This window comes from Pararge aegeria, chromosome 19 (assembly GCF_905163445.1).
Source record: "Pararge aegeria chromosome 19, ilParAegt1.1, whole genome shotgun sequence".
NCBI classification, from domain to species: Eukaryota; Metazoa; Arthropoda; class Insecta; order Lepidoptera; family Nymphalidae; genus Pararge; species Pararge aegeria.
This window is the reverse complement of record NC_053198.1, coordinates 2,310,424-2,336,759: the sequence shown is the minus strand read 5'-3', so window position 1 is coordinate 2,336,759 and position 26,336 is coordinate 2,310,424. Positions and strand designations below refer to the sequence as shown.

Here is a 26,336-nt window from a genome sequence, read left to right as displayed (position 1 = left end):
GCTTATAATTTTACTATATGTTTATGTGGTGAACAATAAAAGTGTATTAATTCATTCATTCATACTATCCTCAAGCAATTGTAAGTTGTGTGCTGGGCACAGGACCCAGATAATGGAAAGGGGGAAACTTAAGTTTTTTCAGCCCAGTCTAGGAATAGATCCCAGAACCTCGTCACCTGTAGTCAAACATGCTAACCTCTAGACCAACGAACAGTTGACAAAAAAATTTAAAAGTGTGTCACAGAAACTGTTATCCGCTATTTTAATAGGTAACTTACCATTTAAACAATAAACTTCTATACATTATTGGTTAACTAAATCGTTAATACCTGCAGTTATTTATTCATTTCATACGTGTAATGAAATGTTTAAATATGTATTGTTTGTTTCTTATTTATTAAATAATTATGTTTATCTTATATAATTAAAAATTACGAATAGTATAATTTATATTTCGCACTTAACCTAACTTTCAAAACACCGCTTGACAGTGACAATTGTACTGGCCACAGAGTATTTATAACGAAATACCGTGATCACGATGATAGTACCGTAGAATAGAATTCCGATCTGAGAATAAAGCAAAGAACTTTTAATTTCTTGTGCTGGACACCAAAGAATTTTTTTTTAAATGATTGTCTATGACTTAAAATTCTTCTTCAAAACTTCAAAATGTTCCTTATCATTCAGGATTTAATTTTAATGTCGATTTAATCCAATTGTATTAATAATTTGCAGGAAAATATAAACGCTTCACATTATTATTTCTAATTGGGTAGGTAATTATTAAAAGTACCCAGTATCTATTTATTAATAATCGGCCATAGACAATTACTATTTATGTCCGCCATTCATTCTTTTGAGTTGCTTTTTCGTTTTACGATTCCGTAAAGAGCACGATTTGTCACCAAGTTCGACGCAACATCAAGAATAAAACCAATTACGTATGAGTTAACTAAAGTTTCGAAACATCGCCTGAAAATATTGCAGTTTCCAGACCGTGAAAACATTTCAGTGCAACAAATTAAAGTTTTGCTCACCTGTGAGACGAGATCGTATCTTCGGTATTAGGTGATTTAGTGATGCTCTTCTTTGCGTATTACGTTTTCGGCCGTGACGTTTACTTATGTGCCTGATGGTGCGGGAACTATGTGCGAATAGCGTAACCGTACAGAAGGACTCAGCATGGGGGCCTTTTTGAACAAGCCCGAGACGAACAAATACAATGAGAGCGGAGAGGGTAACGGTCTCCGGTATGGCGTGGCCTCGATGCAGGGCTGGCGCGTGGAGATGGAAGACGCCCACCACGCGCAGCTCACTCTGAACGGGACGCTATCCGACTGGTCGTATTTCGCCGTGTTCGACGGCCACGCGGGGGCTCTGGTGTCGGCGCACTGTGCGAGCAACCTCCTAGAGTGTATTCTCCAAACCGAGGAGTTCAAACGCGAGGACATAGCGGAGGCGATACGCGCCGGTTTCCTAGACCTGGATCAGAAGATGCGCGGACTACCAGAGCTGTGCGACGGGAAGGAGAAATCTGGTTCTACGGCGGTGTGCGCTTTCGTATCACCCAAGCAGATATATATTGCGAACTGTGGTGATTCCCGCGCGGTTTTAGCGCGCGGTGGTGCGCCTGTGTTTGCCACACGAGACCACAAACCGGAGCTTCCCTCCGAGAAGTCTCGTATCGTCAACGCCGGTGGATCTGTTATGATACAGCGTGTAAACGGCAGTTTGGCTGTGTCAAGAGCCCTAGGCGACTATGAGTATAAGAAAGCGTACAGTCGCGGGCCATGCGAGCAGCTGGTATCACCGGAACCAGAGGTCTCTGTACACGAGAGGCTGGATACAGAGGATGAGTTTTTGGTGCTGGCGTGTGATGGAGTCTGGGATGTGATGAGCAACGAGGCATTGTGTGCATACATACACTCGCTGTTGCAGCTTACGGACGACCTTGTGGCTATTACAAATCAGGTCATTGACACCTGCCTCTATAAGGTAATTGTCAACTTATAATTAGCTTATGTCTCATTATTCTTTTTCTGGTTTTGGACATCTTCAAATAAGAGCATAACCGAACAGTAATCTCATTTGATATAAAGTAACGAATAGAAATCTCCTTTTATATTCATTAAGAAAGTTGAAATGATTGCTTTTATTTTAATTTCAACTCAATAACTCTGATTGTTTCCAGGACCAGCATCAAGAATGATTTAGGTTAAAGAATGAACCTAAATTATTCTTAAAGCTTATGCTATATATATATTTTAAAATATCTGAAGTAAGATCCTAAGAAGTAATTTCATTAATTGATAAAATAGTACTCAGTAGGTATCTAATCTAGTAAATAAAGTGAGATATATTATTTAGGCATTTATTTTTAAAAAGGCATTCATTACAACAATAAATATCTATTTGTTATCTAAGAATACCATTACTATGAGGGATTGATTGTGATAAAATAATAGATTGTTAAAAAAAACATCTAAAATGATTTTAAATTTGATATTACCTCTAGTTGTAGGTAAAACACTTATAAATTATAAGGTCAGTAATGAAGAAACAGTTACAAAGGTTAACCTACATTTCATCTAAAGTGAGTAGTCAAGCTAGTCTTCTAACTTCTCTAGAATAATTATAGCTATTTATAGGTAGATAATTTAAATCATACAGTAATCTTGTTTGCATGGCAGTAAATCATTTAGTTGAAACACTAACAATAGAAAATCTTACATTACACATCTATGTACACATGTGTACCTATAATGTTGTATTATTTAATATCACAATGAATACTGGTAAGGCAAGGTTAAACCAGACAAGGTTTTCATTAAACACTGTTTTAAAAATTGTATTTGTTCACTTCTAAATAGGTATATTTTTCTATAGAAAAACTAAAATTTTCTATATTTAAATACACCTATTACAGACTTTTGAGTTGTTCCTACTCATTTTTTATTAAAATCTACAGGATAGACATTATTATATTAATAATTCATTGTTAAAATAATAATGTTAAATACTAGATGAAAGTATGTCATTGTTCAAGTTATAAAGATGACAATTGGTATTAAGGTTGACAATTGAATTAGTATAATATACATAATATCAGGATTTGTAAAACTTTCACCCACAATAAGATTAAATACATGACATTTACGAGATATTTCCTTTCGCCATTAAAGCAAGTGTTTATTTTATTGCTTAAATTATTACTCTCAAAATTAGTGGTCCATACTTTGGACAAACTAACTCTTTCCTCCCATTAGTATAACTACTAAGCTATGAACGCTTATACAATACATACCAGTATAATAATCTGTGCAATGACGTTAAAGGCTTCTCACTACCTTAATGTGATTCAACCCCGAGAACACCTGGGTATAATTAATTACTAATAATTACTATCGACAAGAAGATAGATACTTGACACTAGTATCCTATTGGTTATTTGCTTGCTCGGGTATTACCTAATTATACATATAAAGTTGTTATTATTATCAACAAGAACTATTACTATTATGACCACTGGCGTATGACTAATTATTTAGGTTTATCCTATAATTAATATTCTTATCTATTCAAGATACATGAACGTCTAATATATATTGTTGATGCAATCACTACATTTATTATAAATGTGACATTAGTATGAAGATTCTTAAATGGTATAAATAAAATAGAGTACAGAATCTCCTAATTAAATAGACATGTCTAATAGTTATGCTATCCTTATACACAAATAACATAGTGAAAGAGATGGAAATACTTTTAGGGTGGTCAATTGGTTACAGATTTATGTACAACAGAATTGTAACCATTGTATGTATATCTAAAACAAGCGCATATGGATTATGGGCTATGCACTGTGCACTTTTGCAGTGTCGGATGAAGAAAGATAGAACTTCTATGGTATGAATGGTACTGGACACGCTTTATACAACAAAGCACGTGACTTTTATTGATATAGGTTTAGATCAGGGTTCCCAAACTTGTTAGCCAGCGGCTCACTCGCCAGTTAAGAAGTTGGTTACGGCACCCGCGCCCTAGTTGGTTAAAATAGATAGGTACTTGTTAGTTAGGCAGATAGGCGCAAAAAGTAAAATATCTTCATTATGAAATTAATAAAACCATAATCCCTATCCCTACTAATATTATAAATGGTAATGTAAGTTTGTTTGTTACGCTTTTACGCAAAAACTACTAAACCGATCATCATAAAACTTTGTACACATATTTCTGAAGGTATTAGAATGAATATAGGATGCGTTTTATCCCGAAATTAAGCTCAGTTCTTTTGGGAGAGGCGTAGAAGGTGTTTGACGATTTTACCCTATAACTCCGACAAATTATAACCGATTTAAATAATTATTTTTGTACTATAGAGGTTATAATATGTGTTTAATTTTGCCCAAACTTTGTGTAGATCTCATGAATGTGGTTGGAGATAGAGGACAGAACTCATTAGCGGACAGTAGCAAACCCCTGATTTAAGGCTTAGCGATACTGAATACTTTAAAAACAAAATCAAACGCAGACGAAGTCGCGGGCAACAGCTAGTAAATAATAGATTCTAACAAAGAATTAAGAAAAATAAAACTACCCCAACAATGGCATGGCCGAGCTTAGTGATCTACACAGAATTTTTCAGTGTGGGTACAAGCTGTGACACCGCTGTACAAATACTTACTCAAAAAATGTTTATTATTGCTCTTTCGACGGCGTATTTTCTACGGCGCCCAGGGACGGAAACCCTGGGTTTACATTTTTATATATACAACATTTGACATAATTATTGTACTATACTGTACTGTACATATTATACTGTTGAAGGGCGCATAAGTATATTTGATAAGGAATCACTCTGTAAAAAATATTAAATCAAAAAAAGCATATTTAGTTCTCCATGCAAACGAATTCAAAAGCATTCTAAGTGTTTACTCACGACAACCCTATTGAAGATAAAATACCGACACGCGTACCGTAATTTTTTTATTATTAAATTCTTTATTGCACACGCAAAAACAAAATACAAAGAAACACATTTACAAAAAAAAAAAAAAAAAAACTAGTTTATGTATGCAAAGGCTCCCCCAGACAACCTCTGGCGATAGTAGTTTTAGTAAGGAACGGGTTGGTGCGTCAATAAAAATTTCTAACTACATAAAAATATTGCAAACTAAACTACATGGTGTAAATTCTAATACTACACATATAATTACTAGCTGACCCCAGCGCCATCTGTCGGGCTGATTTGTAAATCTAAACCATCCAGGGTGCCACCCAAACGCATACCGAAGAATTCATTTAAATCGGTCCAGCCGTCTAGGAGGAGTTCAGTGACATACACACGCACACAAGAAATATATATATAAAGATAATAAACTACATAAAAAAAAAAATAGTTTTTAAACTATTTTTTTATGTATCGATAGCCTTATCGGAGCGTTATAAATTTTCTTATTAACTATGACAATTTTTGTGTTTTGTTTTGTGTTTGTGTATCAAACACATGATAATTCCGGTTGTCTATTCCAGGGGAGCAAAGACAACATGAGCATCGTGCTGGTGGTGTTCCCCGCCGCGCCCAAGCCCAGCGAGGAGGCGCAGCGGGCCGACCGGGAGCTGGACGAGACTCTCCGGCAGCGCCTCACAGGTTGCTATTACTCTCTACTGCATGCCTGCACCACGCCGCGGGGCGAGCGACCCGACCGACAGACAGACAGCACTAGCGAGGTCGTTGGATGATTAACCTTGTCTTTGAAAAACTTTCAGCGTAATTTCAGCAATCTCCAAAAAACTATTAAGATACAACCTGAAACATGGCTTTTTGCCAGTCGTCTACACGTAACTAGTGCGTTGCGTTAATACAAATATAAGTTATCTCTATTATAATTGGGATCAAAAACAATTAATTAAACTGAAACTTGTGTCACATGGCTCGTTCACTATCGTCTACGTAGCGTAAAACGGACGAGTCGCGAGCTTTACGAGACAATACAGTGCCTTGCAGGTTGCTTTAACTCTTTAATACTCTGTACTGCATGCCTGCACTACGCCGCGGAGCAAGCGACCCGACCGACAGACAGACAGCACTAGCGAGGTCGTTGGATGATTAACCTTGTCTTTGCTAAACTCTCAGCGTAATTTAAGCAATCTCCATAAAACTATTAAGATACAACCTGTTTGGAAACATGGATTTTCGACAGTCGTCTACACGTAACTAGTGGGTTTCGCCGGTCCCTTGGCCAGCAAGTAATATAAGTTATCTCTATTTTAATTGGGATCAAAAACAATCAATTAAACCAAAACTTGTGTCACAATGCTCGTTCACTATCGCCTACGTAGCGTAACACAGACGAGTCGCGAGCTTGACAAGACAATACAGTGCCTTACAGTTTGCATTAACTCTCTAAGACTGAGTACTGCGTGGCTGCCAGTGGCGTGCACTGGGCTTCTTACCAGGATATGCGTACAGCTGGAAAATTGCATAAAATGGAAAAAAATCCAACTCTTATACGAGCTATGTTTAAATTTTAGGGTATGCAGTGCTTTTGTGCATGTACGAAGTGCACGCTAGTGCACCACGCCGTGTAGCGAGCGACCCGACCGACAAACAGACAGCACTAGCGAGGTCGTTGGATCCTTGTATTTAAAACATTAATATAAGTTTTCTCTTTGACTAATTGGGATCAAAAACTATTTATTAAGTTACAACATGTTTCTAACATGGCTCGTACACAATCGTCTACGTAGCGTAACACGGACGAGCCGCGAGCTGGAAAAGACGCTACTGTTGCGTCTTACGGGTTGCTTGAAATCTCTACTGTATGCCTGCACCCACTGGCGTTTCTAGGGTCTTGAATTTGAGTAAGCCCGGTTACCTTAAAGACTCATTTGACTCGTCATTATCTCTAAAAGTTACCATTCTTGTTGTGCCAAATAACAGACAATATCAACTTATCTTTGGAAGACACTACGATAAAGGTCGACACGCGAATTATGATTGGAAACTTGGATTGATAATTGATAGGATAAAGAAGTTTCTATGCGCTGTTTGCAGAAATTAAAAAATAAAAAACAGCACAGCAATGCGAACGACAGCTGGGCGAAACGCTGTGAGAGCAAAATTCTAAGAAGTTATATAATCTTAAAATAATCGGGATCAAAAACAATTTATAAAACTAAAACTTGTGTCAAAACATCTCACAGATAACTACAATCCTACTCTTTAATTACTTGCAGCTATAAAAATGTTTTACTAATCGTATACCAAGTTGAGGTAGCTTGTCCATGTTCGGTATCAATGACTCGTAGTATTCCGCTAGCTGGACCAGTAGCTGGCAGAAGAATCACAAAGAAAAGCTAGTCCGCTTTAAAACAATGAGTGTAAGTTCAATTTTACTCTGGAGTTCCATCTTTACGGAACTCGAAAACGACTACTATTGCGAGCGTAGTTATGTCGTACTTAGGATACGAGTCCTTTTTATACGTGGGGAAATCCTTACGTATACAACCACGCCACGGGGAGGCACGTTGGTTACGATGGACACGAACTGACAACTAGTCGCCTGGTGGCTGGGCCACGTGAACGCTTTCGCACACATTCCGACAAGGATACGGGCCCTGCACCAACCTTCTATCTCTCTCTATAGTCTGTACGACCAATCTTACTCTGTATTATCCTTATACTATATTATAGTTCGTACCCTTAGTACGAGTTTTGCTCCCTCGCAAACGAGGAGTCGTTTTCGAGAATAGAAATACTTGAATGGATCGTATTAATGACGAAGTAAAATGGATCATATGGACATTATGTTAAAGCTCAAACATGCATACGATTCCATGGTTTAACAAAAATTAGAAGTACAGGATTTACGACACTATTACTTTGGCGATACAGAGTTACTTAAAACAATTAACTGGCTGTAATAAATATGTTTCACACATTGTTTAAACTTCATAAAAACATCGGTGCTCAACCCCGCAACTACAAGATATAAGTACAAAATTTCAAAGTGCGTTACAAATGTACATGTTAGCGAGCTATAATACAATTAGTTCTATAAGGGAGAGGTCATATTTGTTTCTTACCACCCTACCGACAAAGACTAAACAATTTAGCGTACCGGCAAGATGTCGCGAAGTAACCGATTATACCTCGAACAGGTGTCAGGTATCTTAGAGTGCATCGTCACTAACCTGCAGGTGAGATTCCAGTCAAGGTCTAAATTGTAGTGGATAAAAAAAACATTAACTTAACTTCACAGTATTTTGTACACGTTCACACGTTCAATAACACTAAATTAAATAAATAATTTTAGATATTGGTAAAATTTGAGTGCGACGAACGATCATCTTAGGTATATTTTTGTACAAACACATATATTATTATATATATATTTTTGCCTCGCACAGTTTTCTTGTTTTTAACCATTATATTATTATTTTTCCTTAAAAGTGCTTCGTTTAACGCGTCGTGATGAGTCAGATTGTGATATTAAAAATGTAATCATTTCTGGTGTTATCTGCTTACGATCTTCCGGAAAGTCGTTATTCTTTAACGTGCTGTGTCGAGAGCCAGTTCATACTATTACTCGCGACTTATTTTTACAGAATTTACTATATTTAATCCCAATTGTCATTTGTCAGCCGGTTGGCGCAATGGGCAGCAACCCTGCTTTCTGCTTCCAAGGCCCTGGATTTGAGTCCCACAATTGGAAAAAAAATTGTGTGAAGAACATGAATGTTTTTCATTGTCTGGGTGTTGGGTAATGTTTTCACACCCTTGCGACCATTACCCAAAACCATGGCCTCTCGACATCATAGATCTTCCGGAAAGTCGTTATTCTTTAACGTGCTGTGACGAGAGCCAGTTCATACTATTACTCGCGACTTATTTTTACAGAATTTACTATATTTAATCCCAATTGTCAGCCGGTTGGCGCAATGGGCAGCAACCCAGCTTTCTGCTTCCAAGGCCCTGGATTCGAGTCCCACAATTGGAAAAAAAATTGTGTGAAGAACATGAATGTTTTTCATTGTCTGGGTGTTGGGTAATGTTTTCACACCCTTGCGACCATTACCCAAAACCATGGCCTCTCGACATCATAGTTACCCGACGACAATTTTATAGAAACTTTAACCATTTTCGAAGCGCACGCAGCGGCTTTCAAAAGGAAAAAAACCCCGATTTTGAGACATCCTTTATTGAAGCTATATACTCCTTATTCGTCTTAGCGTAATTATATATTAAAGCCTATAGTTTTAGCCTATAGCCCTTTCAGTTTATATTTAGCAGGTGGGCACTTTAATTATATCCCTAATTGGGGGATATGCCCGCCCGTGCTAGCCCTGCTGAAGTGTGGCTGCAGTCGTAACCACTGGGCCATCACCGCATTTGGTAGTAAGGTTGGCGAGGTACTAAAATATTTTATTTTTCCATCCATTTCTTTCTTGTAGACGTATTGCATGTCATAAAACTATCAAAAGCTTGGCGCGTGTTGACTGTGATATATCAATAAACTATGAACGCGATAGTTTATATGATTTATGTGTTTAGAGGACATTTCTGTGTGCAAGTGAAGGTTTGACATGATATGTTCTTTACTGAGTCTCGATTATGTGGATTTCGGTAACCGATAAACAAGCGATAGACATGACTACGACCACGGCTCCGCCCGCCGTTTTATTTAAAAGAAATCGTATTCGGCCACCGTCCCACCGCGTCGCATCGTCCGCCTGCGCTTTACGCTCTTTTTTCTTTCATCAGCATCATATCAACCCATTACCGGTCCACTACAGGGCACGGGTCTCCTCCCACAATGAGAAGGGTTAAAGCCGTCGTCCACCACACTGGCCTAGTGCGGATTGGTGGACTTCACACGCTTTTGAGAACATTATGGAGAACTCTCAGCCATGCAATTTTCCTTACGATGTTTTCCTTCACCGTTTAAGCAAGTGATATTTCAATTACTTAAAACGCACATAACTTGGAAAAGTTACAAGTGTGCGCTGGTATTCGAACTCGGGCCCCCGAAAGTGAAGTCGAAGTCCTTACCACTGGGCTATCACGGCTTTGCATTTTTACTTTGCTTAATATAAAATAGTCTTTTTACCTAAATCGTTATCGTCAACGTATTAATGTCCCAATGCAGACCTCGTTATAAAAGAGATAAAGAATTACAGCATCGACCTACCAAGCTGGTCCAACGCAGCTTGGCGAGCTACAACGACTTTGTATGAGCTTCTTGTGACAGCTCGTCCGGGGAAGTACTGATAATGATCAGTGGCGTGCATACAGGGTATGCACAGGGTATGCAGGTAATATAAAATGAAGAAAACCTCCAGTACGAGTTGTAAACAAATTAAGTATAGGCATTGTAAGAGTTATATAAAGCCTACCCTTAAGTATTTATAACTCGTACTGGAGATTTTCTGCATTTTATATCATCTGCATACTCTCTATGCAAACCACTGATGATGGTTTTCTTGGTTTCTCGAACTGTTGGTTTCTCGAAAGCAGTTGCAAGTCCCGATTGGCAAAACTACGGAACCCTGAGTTGGGCGAGTTCCGACACGCACTTGGCCGATTTTGTAATTCTAGGCGTTGCGGTTCACCACGCAATGTTTTCAGGTTAGATTTAGCTTTGCGGAGAAATTCAATACTAATAATAATATAATAATTCAGTTTATAATCTTAACAATTATTCATTGTAACGCCTGCTTCTATCCAAGATTTAGGTCAAATGCCTCGTTGAAATAGTAGTTAATATATTCGACTGCAGATGACGAAGTCCTGGGTTTGAACCCCGGTTCGGGTCCGTGAATAGAACTGGTTTTTTTTTATCAATACTGTACCGGTGTGCCTGTGAGAGCACATTAAGCAGCTTAAGCTGTCGGTCCTGATCTCTTTCCGGTCGTGTGAGAGCTGTCGTCCCATCGACTGTGAGAGTGAGTGAATGCACCTGTGTTTTAATTGTGTAATTGGAAAATCTCTCTGTAGATAGAACAACAGTGGCCGAAATCGGTCATCGAAACTTTTATTATAATCGGTCAGCTCTACTGACTTGCGATTCTCCGATCAATACACCTAAATCGGTCATTCAAAATTTAATTATTGAAGCGGACATACGTGTTATGTCTGTCGAATGGGTAACCCCAATTTACAATTGAGGTTACTATATTATACAGTTGATAAATTTAATAATGAAAACGTTTCTTGGAAGCAATCTGCTTCGCTTTCATCTCTCACAAAATAGAAAAGTGAATGATAAAATGTTGATTTTGGATAAGTGCAACTGCAGGCAGAAGCAGATATAAATTAGTGATATCTGCATATCGTCTGAGAAAAGTACAGAAACCCTTTCTGGGGATGGGTATATATATGCTTTAATAACATGATACCGAAGGTAATATTAGATCTACCTTTATCTAAGTTTAAACAATGTATTAAAACACATTTAACCAATCGTGGTTACTACACGATTGATGAATTCCTTAACGACAAGGCTGCTCGGAATCAGGCCACTTCGCTGTCATCTCTCACAAAACAGAAAAACTGAACTATAAAATGATTTTGGAAAAGAGCAATCTGCTGAGTTTCTTGCAGGCTTCTCAATGGAATCTGCCATCCGAACCGGTGGTAGAGTCACAACTAACAGATTGACTTGACGTTTCAAAAGTTCTTATAAATTAGGCCGACTTGAAATAAATGAATTTTGAATTTAATAGCTCAGGCTGGAAACCAGTTATATCCTCCGATTAAATTCCCTGATAAGGGATATATTTGTGTGCATTTACGTGTGTGTATTTACGTGTCCACGTATATACGTGCCTAAGGGATATATTTGTGTGCCCACGTGTGTGTATTTACGTGCCCAGCTGCTAAAGCACGGAAACACGGAATAAGTTTATAGTTACACATATATTATTTTTACTTGTGCGCCAGTGCTCAGAGTTGATAGTGCGTGGGGGTAGATACATTTTTATCCTTTCCCCGGGGAGATAATTTTCTCATGCCCATGCTGCAGAATTTCTCTTCGGTAGAATCTGTCTCCCGAACCGGTAGTAGTATCACTACAAACAGACAGCCTTTAAGTTTCAAAAAATGCTTATACTTGCCCTACTTTAATGAAATGAATTTGAATGAAAAAAAAAGTGAAATGCACCGCAGTGGTCAAACGACAAAGTTTATAACGTAGATGTTTGTTATTTTCTTACAAAGCTTCCACTTTATGTTAGTTTTTATTAAGAGTGGGCTCCCGGGGTAACAGTCCGGTAGAGTGAACTTAAAAGTAGCGTAGGAAGCATGAAGTATAAACTAGGGTGGCCATCATTCTTGCTTAATTTTGACGGAAATACTAACTAAAAAAAAATGAATTAAGAAAATCAAGTCTATAACCCAAACAAGTGGCCTATAACAGTCCACTCTGACCTCCGGGCCGATGGGAGGGCGTAGTAGTAGTAGTACAAAGGACACTGCGGCCCGTTATCCGGAAAATATTACTTAGTAGCCTGCCTTGTACGACACCCGCAGGATAAGGAGGGCTCGTGACAACTGTATCCTAATGTATCATCCCCACAGGGCAACTTCAAATAATTGATGGCATTTCTTGCATTCTGTCTAATTTAAAACGTGAACTAAAAACCAATCGTTTTCGTCTACTCTGAGAGTTTTTTTTTAAATATTGGAAAAAGAATAGAATTTTATTATCATAAGTCTAGTAGTGTCCCAAGACTGGGTGGAAAGGGGACTTATATCGGAGAAGTATTATTTTTAGTATTGTTGAAAACTTGTTTGAGAATTATGATGCTTATTTTATGCAATGAACATAATTTGACGGCCGATTGGCGCAGTGGGCAGCGACCCTGGTTCCTGAGTCCAAGGCCGTGGGTTCGATTCCCACAACTGGACAATATTTGTGTGATGAACATGAATGTTTTTCAGTGTCTGGGTGTTTATCTATATATTATAATTATTTATGTATACTATTCATAAAAAATATTCATCAGTTATCTTAGTACCCATAACACAAGCTACGCTTACTTTGGGACTAGTTGGCGATGTGTGTATTGTCGTAGTATATTTATTTATTTATATTTATTTATAATTATTTATTTATTTCATTTGAGCTTAATTTACTATACTCTGCGAAAAGCAAGAGTATGTATGGTGTTATTTATAATTTCTTCAATCTTTATACGCCACACCAAATAGATCTTCGGCAATGCACTATCTACGCACGTTTCGCCAAAAGCATTGAAGTTATGAAGTACAGTTAACAATTTTTAAACATTTGTACCAATTATCACCTTTATAACATTAAAATATCTTTGCATTCTATTTAATCCGTAGATATGCGTTATAATGGACACCCTTCTCCCTGGCAGTGTCACAGAGTTATTCTCCCTTTGTCATAAGCAGTTACAGAATATTGTGATAATGCCGTTATATTAACTTTAATAAATTCTTAGCGTAGGTTTCAATAAGTGGACTTTTAACTCTCCCTTAAGTAATTAAGTATGTGTAATAGCTGCATCCGCTTTGTCTGCGTGATTGTCTGTGTGTCGTATCTTGGATAATTATCGAATATGGGACATAAGCAGATGTTTCTTTGCCGAATTCCATGATGTACTATGCAAATTAAACTTAATTCTTTACTCCGCGAAAAGCTTGAGAATCTGTATGGTGTAATTTATAATTTTTTTCCATCTCTATACTCCACACCAAACATATGTTCCATATCAGGAGATGTTGACTTTACAATGAATAATTGTTAAGTAGATTTTCTGTGGATGTTCCGGTTTCTGTCTGTCTGTTTGGTGTGTAGTATAAAAATTTAAGAAATATAAATAACACCATACAGATTAGCCTGCTTTTCGCGGAGTATAGCAAACTGGGCTTAGTATTCGAATTCTGTGTTTGCGATTGTACCATTTTGATTTTTTTTAATTTCCCTAAAAGTTGGCCGTTGACTGCAATCTTACATAATGGTGACTGCTGATGAAATCTAAGATGGTTGACTGCAATCTTACATAATGGTGACTGCTGATGAAATCTAAGATGGTAGCGGCATCATCGTCATAAATAACCCATTAGTGTCCTACTGGTTAAGGCCGTAGTCCACCACGGTGGCCTAGTGCGGGTTGGTAAACTCCACAAGCCTTTGAGAATATTATGGAGAAAGCTTAGGCATGCAGATTTCCTCACAATGTCTTACGTCACCGTTAAGGCAGATGATATTGAAATTGCTTAAAACGTACATAACTTAAAATATATATTTTTTTTTTATTCTGTGTGCCCGTCTCTCGAAATGCAAGTTCTAATTATTATTTAAAACAGGCCATTAAAAAGTATTAGCTAACACCCTCTACCATCTAGTAGCTGATGTTTTCTGTGGAATTTATTAGGTACGCGAACGCCATAGGTTTTTTATATTTGGGTCTAGATGGCGCTGTAGTAATTAGTAAAAAATCTTATTTTTTTATAGTGAAAATTGGAATAATCTTTTCAGATTAGTGTATTGTCATCGGTCCTCAATATGTCTACAAAGTTTGAAAGAAATCTGACCGTTTAAAGTGGGTCAAAATCGCGCCCAAAAAAGTCGGTTACAAACAAACATACAAGTGAAGCTAATATAAAGCGTGTAAAAAGTTACGAGGTGCGTGCAGGGGTTCGAACTTAGCCCCCCAAATGTTAAGCCGAAGTCCTAACCACTATGCTATAACCGACTGTTAGGGATATGACAGATAATCCATAATTTTTTTTTTTTTTGTTATCCCTTGTCAAGTTAGAAAATATGTTTTACTGCGGTCGCCGCTGCAATTTCTCAGTACCTACCTCTATTCTCTATTTATCAAGTGATTCATAGATAAAATGGGAGTATGTATTTGTATGTTCGTGACGATAATAGCTCCTTTCAAGTTGGTATTGTTGGCGTCGCATAAAAAGAACGCTATGCTGAATAGGACATTTTTACAATACATTATACCTAATTTAAGTGTTTATTCATCGTCATTCATCATCCTCAGTCTACTAACGAATATTTTTATGACATGTACGTCGGCTCGTTCGGTTTCTTTTTTTTTCTTGGTTTTCTCAATCCTATGGTTGACTGGGAGAAATCGATACGTAGCGATAAGGCCGCCTTTTGTTTACTACTTTTTAGGTTTCTTCTTTTCCTGTCTATGTATTTTTCTGTTTGTGGTGTGAACAGCCGTGAGTGATCTCCGCAAACTGTTTATTACTCTAAATTTACTCAAGTACTTATAGTTTATATATATCTGCTTGTCGACCTCCTTGGCGCAGTGGCGAGTTCTGTAGTATTGTAGTCAATAGCTAAATTTTAGTTGAATCTGATAAAAAAAACTTATCTCGGCTACGCAGGACTACTTCACCTCTCTCTGTGCCACTTCTATCTGTTTTTTACTGTATTTATCACCGGATCTGAAGACAGAACTTTCGAGACCGATCGGGTTTGAGTTTTTCAACATAGACCCACCACACTGCGGGTTGCTGGGCTATTATAACAATTATTGGCTAGGAATAAATTGTATTTTATGATTATAAATAGGAACCTCGGTTATTGTAGAATTTTATTACAACGTGTCGATCTAACGTTATTGCTCTTATTTCATGACACCTATTACTTTTTTACGTTTTATTTGAATCATGTTAGAACAAATATGCCATACGTTACACACAATTTCATCTACTTGAACTAGATGGATGATTTAAGGAAGTTGCGAGAGTTGTAAATAACTGTACAATTTGTGTTATAAATATAAATGGGGTAGGTATTCTAGCAATACGGGCTAGAAGGCCCATCGCTGACCTAGCCAATAAAAAGCTACAGAGTTTTGAGCTTCGTCGCAAGGTTGCGTGCCTATTCTTTAAGATATACCTCGGAGGGTGTGCTAAAGAACTGGTTGATCGAGTTCTCCTTTCGCCTTTTACTTTGGGGCTAGATGGCGATGTGTGTATTGTCGTAGTATATTTATTTATTTATTATTAACATGTAAAAACAATCGGTTAAACCCGCCAAATCCGATTGTAGCAGCTAGGTGAGTGTAATCCTTCTATGCCATAAGAGAGCGCCGGTGCCTAGATATGAGACATTGCTACGGTTGCCTAAAATATTGAGTGTCATAATATTTGTGAATTTCTAGCTATGGAAAATATCAAAACCAAAGTCTATTATTTCTTTCACAAATAGACCTATTGGTTTTGTCGTACGATCGTACGATCGATGATGGCGATACTAATATTCGCAAATTAAAAAACTCAGCTCAGGTGCTCCTTACTGAAAATCCACGTAACACAAAGTCACGAGAGGCAGCTAGTTACTTTTAAAACTTGCTTCATCCTACCTTTGGTTACAGCCATTTTTATTGGGTTTTTCTAACGTGATGGAATCTAATGCCCTACTATAATCAGATATAACCGGTTTAGTTACAGAGCCGTTCAATGTTAGAGCTCGTAGAAGGGCCACGGCCTTGTCGCAAAAGCGATATATAAGTACGCGTTTACATACAACAAGCGATAGCGTGTAAGACTTTTTATTTTGTTCTGCCTATCTGTTTCTGGTCGGAGGCTTTGGCCGTGGCTAGTTAGAACCCTACCAACAAATGCTTGCCGCTAAGCGATTGAGTGACTAAGCGATATGAAATAAAAAGAGATTTACTTACATTTTATACTGAATGTATTCAAATAATAGACAAAACAGAGTATAAGTAACGACCTAGAAGCTGTGATAGCTCACCGGGTAGGACTTCGATTTATTTCCGGGGGCCGAGCTCGAATCCCAGCACGCAAATCTAACTTTTCCAAGTTGTGTGCGGTTTAGGCAATTAAAAATTATCATTTGCTTCAACGGTGAAGGAAAACATTGTGAGGATACCTGCATGCCTGAGAGTTTTCCATACTGTTCTCAAAGGTTTCTGGAGTCCACCGATCTGCACTGGGGCAGCGTGGTGGACTAGGAACTTAACCCCTCCTCATTATGGGAGGAGACCCGTGTAGTGGGCCGGTAATAGTTTTATATGATGAACGACCAGTGGCGTGGATAGAGGGTATGCAGATTATATAAAATCCCGCTAACTCTATTTGTAATAGCAAAGCTTGCTCGTTTAAACAAGAAGGTATGTGACAAAAACTTAAGTAAACCCTCGTGTGAAGTTCTTATAGTTTACTAGTTCTAAATCTTTTTGATATAAAAATATGTTTACACATTATAAACTTAATTTATCCTTAGCTTAGAAATATCATCAATTCATAAATCCAATACCAATTATAATTATAATTTATTCTATAAATATTAGGTAGGATATGTGCTTACAGCAAGAGAAAAAACGTTGAGATATCCCTTACAAAGTTAACCCGTTAAAATATCGTTTAACATAAAAAGTATTTACATTGTAAGGAATCAGCCATACGCTTAGAATTAGTAAGAATCTAAATCTATTCCATCCCCATCCTTTTATATAAAATCGACATTAACATTTCTCGTACCTATTATGTAAAGACCTAAGTACAAGATATAAAAAAACCCTTGTGATATCCCTTACAAAGTTAACCCGTTTAAAAATCGTTTAACATAAAAAGTATTTACATTGTAAGCAATCGGCCATATGCTTAGAATTAGTAAGAATCTAAATCCATTCTATCCATCTAAAACCATCCTTTAAATATAATCGACATTTATATTTCTCGTACTTATAACGTAGATGCCTGAGATATAAAAAAAACCCTTGTGATATCCCTTACAAAGTTTACTATTTATAAAGCACTTCATTATAAGAAAAGTTCACTTTCTATTCAATTTTGAAATACGCTATGCGCTTAGAAGCATAGGTTGGTAAACCTTACGATATATTCTCCCAATATATTGATACATATATATTTTCCTTTACTGTTAAGTATTTCGTGTCCTCCAGAATTAGGCACCTTGTGTACAAAAAACCCTTGTAAATGTAAAAATAACCCTTTACTCTTTATTAAATTTTATAGTTTTCCCTACATTTAGAAGTAGTATTCCTTCTATATGTATAAAAGCTATTTACATTTACTCTTTAACTAAGTAAGTTATATCCTCAGTAGTAGACATGATATGTAACAAAACCCTTTTAATAACAGTGATAAAGTTTATTCTATTACATTCTAGATTAAGCCCTGCGCTTAGAAGTTTTATTGTAACAACCTCCCTTCTATATGTATAAAAGACATTTATCTTTAATCTTTTCTCTTAACTATTAAGTAGATAATTATAAAACATTTTGTGTAAAAAAAAACCCTTGTGATAACCCTTACAAAGTTTACTCATACACCTGTTATAGAATTATTCATTAGGTTACTATAAATAGAAAACTTTTATTGAATATTTATTAATAATGTATAAGTAAATCAGAGAGTAAAAATATTTACATTGTTATGAATTTAATATATTTTCTATTTATTAAATTAAAAATTGTTAAAAACTGAACGTTAGTTTCATTGCTTTAGACCTCGCCCTTATAGTTTTTTTTTTCAATTTGGAATATCAGTTTAATTTAATTTATATTTTCGAAAGGGTAAAGCAATGAACGTGCGCTCGATACGGTGGCTCATTAGCGAATGATGGTTGAACGTATTTCGCGCTATTAATTTATATGTTGCCGAAGCCCTATGACGCAAGCAAAGGGTAATCCTTTGGCCGCCATCATTGTATACGACACCAAAGATACAATTAATCACAGATATATGCTGCTACATTATGCACACTTACACAGGGTAGTTTTTTTTTTTTAAATATAACCAGTTGTCAGCAGTTACACCTGATGGTGTGTGATGCAGATTGATATGAAGCCCGTTTGTCTACTAGATGCATATTAACTCTTAATTAAATGTTCATATTATAGGCGGTGGGGAATATGGCAGCTGTAGAGTGATTCTTTTATTTTATTTTTTTATTGATCTTATAACTAAACGGAAACAATATTATGTTAAATTAGTGCCACAAAAAACAGTCGGTTTTACTATGAACGAAGCTATTAAGTAAAAACAAACGTAACTTATGAAATACGTTATGGAGCAGATCCTAACGATGTTCGATGTAAAAGTGGTGATATCCCATTTCTTGCCTTACCCCATTTAGTGTACCAACAAAAGTTAAAAAACATTTTTGGGCGTTTAGAGAATACATGAGTGGTTTCGAGTTCGATGCCCGGAACACATAATTTCTGAATTTTACTACATCCGTCATTTAACAATATTAAATAAATATTTTTTCAGATATAGTAACTATTTGATTGCAAGTTATTAGAAATTAGAACGACGATTTCGGCTGGTAGAGTTTATAAATAAATCAAAAAAATAAAATAATGTTGAATTGTACATTTATGAATTTTTTTTACCATTGTTACACGTAAGATACTTTGACGACCACACATGCATAAAGGATAGTTGTATACACTAACTTTATATCTTGGATTTGTATATCAATGGCTGCGTGTCGATTCTACATTTGATTTCGTGCGACGCGTCTTAATTAAATCAACATGGTAGTATGAATGGAACAGTGGCGTGCACTCCATACATGCACAAAAGGACTGCATACCCTAACATTGATATATAACTCGAATAGGGGAGAATTTGTGCCGTTTTATGGAATTTTCCTGGTGTATGCATACCGTGGTAAGAAACCCAATGCACGCCACTGGAATGGAAGGGAGGAATACCCATTGGAGAATATTAATAAACGTAGCATAACGTTGGAATGGTATGCAGCTCTTTTCACGCTCTGACTATGGAAAGGACGCTATCTGTTCTAGTTTGACAAAACTACTGCTTAACTGCGTAACTAGTCCAACGTTATGCCTCGTTTATCAGTAATGCTCATGAGGTGTCAGAGTTTATATGGATATAAAGACCTTTTTTCACTTATTTTTACTGGAACGGTACGTGCGAAATATTGTCCCATTATTATGTAGAAAGGCAAAGGTTATGGACCTTTTTGGTGTTGCCTCAGTGATCCGGGACAGTATTTGAACTGAAATTCAAACACAGCCGACAATATGGTTGACACTGCGTAATTTTTACGACAATGTAGTACAGTTGTTTCTCCGACTTAGGGAAAACATGTAGAATAAGATTTTTTCTTTATTACTTATTTCGTTATAGCCCATCAGTTTAATACGCCCCTTTTAATAGATTTAGCCTGTCCATCATATAAAAAAGCGCGTTAAGCGCGTTAAAAAATCTCATACTTAAATACTTTTTTAATCAAACCAGTAGTTCATCAAATGAATACCTTTAATAACAGCACATTGAAGACATATAGATAAATAAATAAATAAATATACTATGACAATACACACATCGCCATCTAGTCCCAAAGTAAGCGTGGTGGAGTCACTACAAAAAGACTGACTCGACGTTTCAAAAGTGCTTATAAATTAGGCCTACTTGAAATAAATGAATTTTGAATTTGAGCGTAGCTTGTGTTATGGGTATTAGTATGACTGTTAAATATTTTTATGAATAATATATGTACATAAATTTTTATAATATACAGATAAACATCCAGACACTAAAAAACATTCATGTTCATCACACAAACATTTTCCAGTTGTAGGAATCGAGCCCACGGCCTTGGACTCAGAATGCGCTGTCGCTGCCGACTGCGCCAATCGGCCGTTATATTTAATATATATTCAGTGTTAATAATGTTGATTATTAACACTGAATATATAATAAATTTGACGTAGTTTTCACGAACGAAACAAACAAAAAATAACAACCGCCTAAGGCGGAACGCGTTTGCCTAGAAGTTGCCTACTCACTTTCGATTTGAAGGCACCCATATTGTGGGTCGTGGGGATTGTGGAAGCTGGAAGGGCATTCCAGATCCATGCGGTGCGAATCAGAAACGAGAATGCAAAGCGTTACGTACGCAGTCGTCCGTCGATATAATAGATATTCAATACTTACTGATCACTAGGGCTTCGCGACCGTAAATAAACCGGTAACTATTATATTATACTGCCAATTAAGTACCTAATTAGTTTATAATGAAGCCAATCAATGGTTGACCTTCGTTGATTCATAACATTGTAAATACGCGGTTCCAACACGGGTTGGCGGGTTGAGATAAACTGCCGAGTCTTAGATCCCTGAGTATTTCAAGATGAGCTTTAAACAACATATCATTATGTCAACCCTATAGCGGCCTACTACGGGGCACGGGTCTCGAGTTCGGAGACCAACCTAACGACAAAGACGTGCCGCAAAACCTCCTAAATCCTCATGTATGTATTTTAATATTTGTACCACCAGCAGTCTATTCTCCTCTTCTTTTTTTTTTCCTAATTCTAAGGTTGCCTGGCAGAGATCGCTATTAAGCGATAAGGCCGCCTTTTGTATTCTACTTCTTTCGATATGTTTCTGTTTTTGTTATATTTTACATATGTTAATGTTGTGGTATACAAATAAAGAGTTTAATAATAAAGTCCTCCAAAATAGTCCTAACAGAATGCATCGTCGCTTTCTAGCAGGTGACATTTCAGTCGAGGGATAACTTGTTTTTGACGACCTCTCTGGCGAAAAGGTGAGCGCTGTAAAGTAGGAGGACCCGGGTTCTATTCCTGGCAATTTGGGAATTTATAATTTTGGAATTTTCTCTGGTCCGGTCTGTTGAAATGCTTTGGCCGTGGCTAGCTACCACCCTACCGACAAAGACGTGCCGCTACACGATTTAGTGTTCCGGTGCGATCTCGCGTAGAAACCGATTATGGTATGACTGACATACTCTCCAACTGGTTATCCCGCTACCATCTTAAACTGCATCGTTACTTACCACCAGGTGAGATTACAGTCACGGGCTAACTTGTAGTGGAATTAAAAAAATTAAATATCTACAAGATATCATACCGTCTAAATAAGTACTAAGGGAATGTCACGAATGCCGTGTCAGGTGGTTACTCTACCTTACAGCAATAAAAAAACATATAATATAACATATACACGCACTTTTATTTAATGCTTGTGCCGAAAACGTACACTAAGCACGATATAGTTAGTACTATGTATTATCGACTTTAAATTTCTAAAAATAAGGTTCAAATTAACTGAGATGTATGTTCGAAACCTTTCAACCTTTACTTAACCTTTAAGCGGGCCTTGACAGTGTAAACGCGCGTTCATAAAAGTAGTGTTTATTCGAATGTTTTAAAACTAAAATTTAATTTAAAAAAAACGTACTTCTGTGGTGAAGTAGTAGGATAGAGTTACAAATAAATGAATAGTTCAAAAAAACTAAAAACACATGCTTCGTATAAAAAGCTGGGTTTACTTTTATTATTTATTTTAAAAGCGTGTTTGTTACTTGTTCTTAAACAAAGTTAAAAACATATTTATTCGTTATCCCTTAGATGTCACTTTTGATGCGTACATTACATGAAAAATGTGTACACGGTAGTGAGTTGATGGCGATAACCATATTCGTTAACTTAAAACAAAAGCGTCCTAGTCTAAGAAGAAGTCCACAAGCCGGGTGTTTTTTTTGTTATCACCATCTCACATTGTCATTTAAAATGATTAGAAAATCAATCAATCATTCAATTTTTGATTTTCCTTGAATATGGTACATGCAACATGTTTACATAGGTGTTAATTAAATTTTATATGTTTCCCATATCCTGCCAAGATTGGCGTGCAAAAATTATTCGTTAATGATTATATCAATTTTCTACATTAAATACAAGTCACATTTAAATAATTAATTAAAAGTAAAAACACAAAAAAAAAAGGAAAAAAATATTTTCAATATCAGATTAAATAAAAAAAAATACTTAATAAATAAAATGAATTCATAAATGTCTATAATTATAATAATTTTCCATTTAGGTAGTCATTGATATGATAATAAAGCAAAAAGCAACCTGGTTAAAACAATAAAATAGACACCCAAGCTATTTTACCGACTGCGTAGTAGTTTATACTAGGACAAACTGAACTTTTTAAGAGACATCTCAAAGATGTCAATGGGTATTTCGTTCACCTCACACCCGTGAAGTGGGCCGTTTACAGTTGGTAATGACGCTGATGAACCATTGTTTGCAGCGCTGATCAACGAGATGCCCGGCCCCGATGATGACGACGTGCCCGGCTCGTGCAGCCATTTCACGCACGTGCTCAAGAAGCTGGTGCAGGAGAAGATTCCCGGCCTGCCGCCCGGGGGAGGCCTGGCCGCCAAGTGAGTACCCACCCCTAACGTAGCGACAGTGAATAATATTTCCGAAAGTAACTGATGCGCATTTGATTTTATATATCTAATCTGTGTCGTGTGGTGACGAAACAGCCACTTCGAAATTTAAATATTATGAAAATTAAACTATGATGTCATTTATAATTTCTTTAATCCTTATACTCCATACCAAACCGATCTTCGCCAATGTACTCTCTACCCACGTTTCGCTCCGAAACTGGAGCATCCTCAGGAGATGTTGACTTTACAATTAATAAATGTTAAGTGAAGAATTCGCGATTTCGATTTTCGGATGGACACTTGCCGATAACCACCTGAGGGGTTGCTACGGCGTCACCGAGGGAGTGGGGCGAGCGCGAAAGCTCGCCATGAGAAGAGCCCCAGGGCTCGACGATCGGGGGGGAGGAATTCGCCAAATTTGTAGACTTTTATACCTTTCTTACCCCCAGCTTATCTATCTAAGCCCCTCCCACCTCATTAGTGCCTTTGAATATGTTCTGTATGTGAAGTTGATAAGTTTATTTGTTCGTTTAGCAATTCTAACCTCCCATTCTTATGTTTAAGAATGGCTCAACCTTTTTTCGAAAGTATGTAATATAAAATCGAAAGTATAAGTGTCGAAATTTATATAACCCCTTGGATAAGTTATCTACTTAGTTGCCATGTTTCGGAGTAAAAGAGCGTTCCATTTTTAAATTACACGACATATTTGAGTTTACATGTAATTTATTTGCCAGCTAAACTGCGACAGATATGGATTTTCATACAACAGTTTCGATTTATCTCGAAAGAAGTTTTTAACCTTCTTGGTTTAATTAGTTATTTGGTTTGCAGGCAAGCGTTTCTGGACAAGGTGTACAGGGAGTTCCACCCGGAACACGAGGACAGCTCGGAGCAGTTTGACTGCAGTGACATCGCAGAGGCCGTCAACAACTAGGCCGTTACGCCGCGCTTACGAGTTGACGCTTAAAACGTGAACTATCCCAAAACTACCCTCAGCATCAACATATCTCAACCGGTGGATTGAGTTTTTTTTTATTTTTTGCTCTTTATTAGTACCAAAATAGTGAAATAAAAGAAGAGATGGAAATGCAATACGAAAGGCGGCCTTATCACTTCGTAGCGATCTCTGAAAACCTTACTATTAAGAAAACATGGAGAGAACGAACAGAGTGCAAAGTATAAGTTTTTCTATTTACGTTTACTCATTCGATCGCGTGAAAGTTAACTACGATTTATAGGGAATCGAAGGAGCGTCGTGTAATTACAATACTGGGAAACCTTACTGCTACTAGATGGCACTCTATCGATACCATTGAAATCCTAGTTAACTTTCACGCAAGGTAGAAAATCTAGCTCTTTGCACTCAGGTGGTGTGAAATTATAATAAACCTACATTCAAATGCGAATATACAACGTGTAACAGAATTATGAAACAATATTGAAGGATGCATTTGTATATTCCATAAGTAATCACCCTGTAAAGATATTAAATCAAAAGTTCATTATTTTTCCATTCAAACGAATTTAAAACATTCTAAGTGCTGTCTTATGACAACCCTATTGACGATAAAAAACCGACACGCGCATAGTACCTACGCTACGCGACACGTGCCTAATGGTGAAGAGAGTCACTTGATTATAATTTTGTATGTGATTGGCTGTATCTGATTTCGAGTATAAACTATGGCTGTGGTTTTCGGTTACACAAATAAGTCTTAGAGACAAGACATGTACCTCTCAATTCTGTGAAGAATTATTTTATTTTTTTGTTTTTCATTTACACGTTGTATAAAGCAATATTGCACTAATATATGAATGAATAATGAATAAAATATGAATAATAACGGTTAACAGAATAATGGATACAGGATTCTTGTAGCGATTTCCCGCACTCCACGATGTGAAGATACCCCCGATAACAACGCCTCACAGCGCCAATCTATTTCATATTTTTGTACTCCAAATCCTTTTATGTCAGAAACATTACTTATACACCTAGATAGATTACGGTGCACTGAAACCTCCCGACTACACCTTAAACCTAATGCTTCATGAAAAGGTGACATGATCAGTCTACCACCATTCATATAAACTTAAACAGTTACCTTGGTCGGATAACCATCTTCACTAGGACATATACTAGGTTTTACTGTGTTCAATTTGATAACCTTGGTTGCTAGCCCATCTTCATCATGACTGCAACTGATGGACGTTCATTGCTGTCTTTTGTAGAGAGCTCCAAAAAAGCTCCGAAAATCCATGGTCCTGGGCCGCTTGTTTCCAGCAGCTCCCAGCGACTCGCTTGATTTCGTCTGTCCATCTCGTTGGAGGTCAACCAACGCTGCGTTTTTCAGAGCGGGTTCTCCGTTTCAGCACTTTGGGAACCCAACGTCCATCGGTTATCCGAGTATGAGCACTTCCCATCTTCACTTTTTTTGGGTTTAAGAAACACTGCTTTAAAATATTCGTCTGTTCTTGATAGATACACTTACTCTACACTTAAAAGTTGTCTGTTTCTCATCTATTCAATCCATGACCTTGGATAGAAAACCCATCGACACTTCGCTGAATTCCGTTCCCCAATGGATAACCAATTTGAACTTATTATTCTTGGATACTTCTTGGAGACTGACAGCATATCAAATATTTATCAAAGGCAATTAAATAATGACCCTTTTTAAATTTCACGGAATAGATTGCGAAAAGTCTTGCTCATACTAACCAATCTTATGAAATGTTCTATTTAAATTTTCGAAAATTTCCCCTCCTTCCAATCCCAAATTTTTATAATGACGTATATTTTTGAACACTACTACGAACAATGCAAATTTATTGAAGTAATATTTGAACAAAACCTAAATTAAAAAAAAAAGAAAATTTTAGAAGTAAAATTTGAACATTAAGCGTGCAAAAGATTTCACAAATATTCATCAAACCAAGTACTTAACTATAGGCTCTAGTAACTTACCTAATATACTTTTAGTCAAATGTGAATCTAGCAAGACTAAAAGTATTGGGATTGTACTAAAAATTTAAGCCGAATTTACATTACGAGTGTTGTACATCTAAATGTGAATGCGGTTTAAACCT

General features: G+C 36.8%; 2 protein-coding genes across 2 annotated transcripts in view; one reads left to right on the top strand and one right to left on the bottom strand.

Annotated features, from left to right (window-relative positions):
- The window catches only part of LOC120632328 (translation initiation factor IF-2, mitochondrial), a 33,173-nt gene extending 32,780 nt beyond the window's left edge, over positions 1–393 (bottom strand). The window contains exon 1 of the mRNA XM_039902173.1: positions 279–393. Coding sequence (XP_039758107.1) covers positions 279–304 — 26 coding nt within the window. The 5' untranslated portion in view covers positions 305–393. The remainder of the gene's footprint in view (positions 1–278) is intronic.
- A 444-nt stretch (positions 394–837) lies between these two features.
- LOC120632136 (protein phosphatase 1A) lies at positions 838–24,413 on the top strand. Its single transcript, XM_039901941.1, has 4 exons — positions 838–1,998; positions 5,539–5,656; positions 23,099–23,231; positions 24,078–24,413. Exons 1-4 carry the CDS (start codon positions 1,186–1,188, stop codon positions 24,178–24,180), a joined length of 1,167 nt encoding a protein of 388 aa, XP_039757875.1. The 5' UTR covers positions 838–1,185; the 3' UTR covers positions 24,181–24,413.
- Positions 24,414–26,336: the final 1,923 nt, after the last annotated feature.

Bases quoted from the DNA above. Each gene is read 5' to 3' on its own strand.
- LOC120632136 (XM_039901941.1), top strand. From the start codon at position 1,186: ATGGGGGCCTTTTTGAACAAGCCCGAGACGAACAAATACAATGAGAGC. The intron at 1,999-5,538 runs GTAATTGTCAAC...TGTCTATTCCAG, and splicing joins TTGACACCTGCCTCTATAAG to GGGAGCAAAGACAACATGAG. The intron at 5,657-23,098 runs GTTGCTATTACT...CATTGTTTGCAG, and splicing joins TCTCCGGCAGCGCCTCACAG to CGCTGATCAACGAGATGCCC.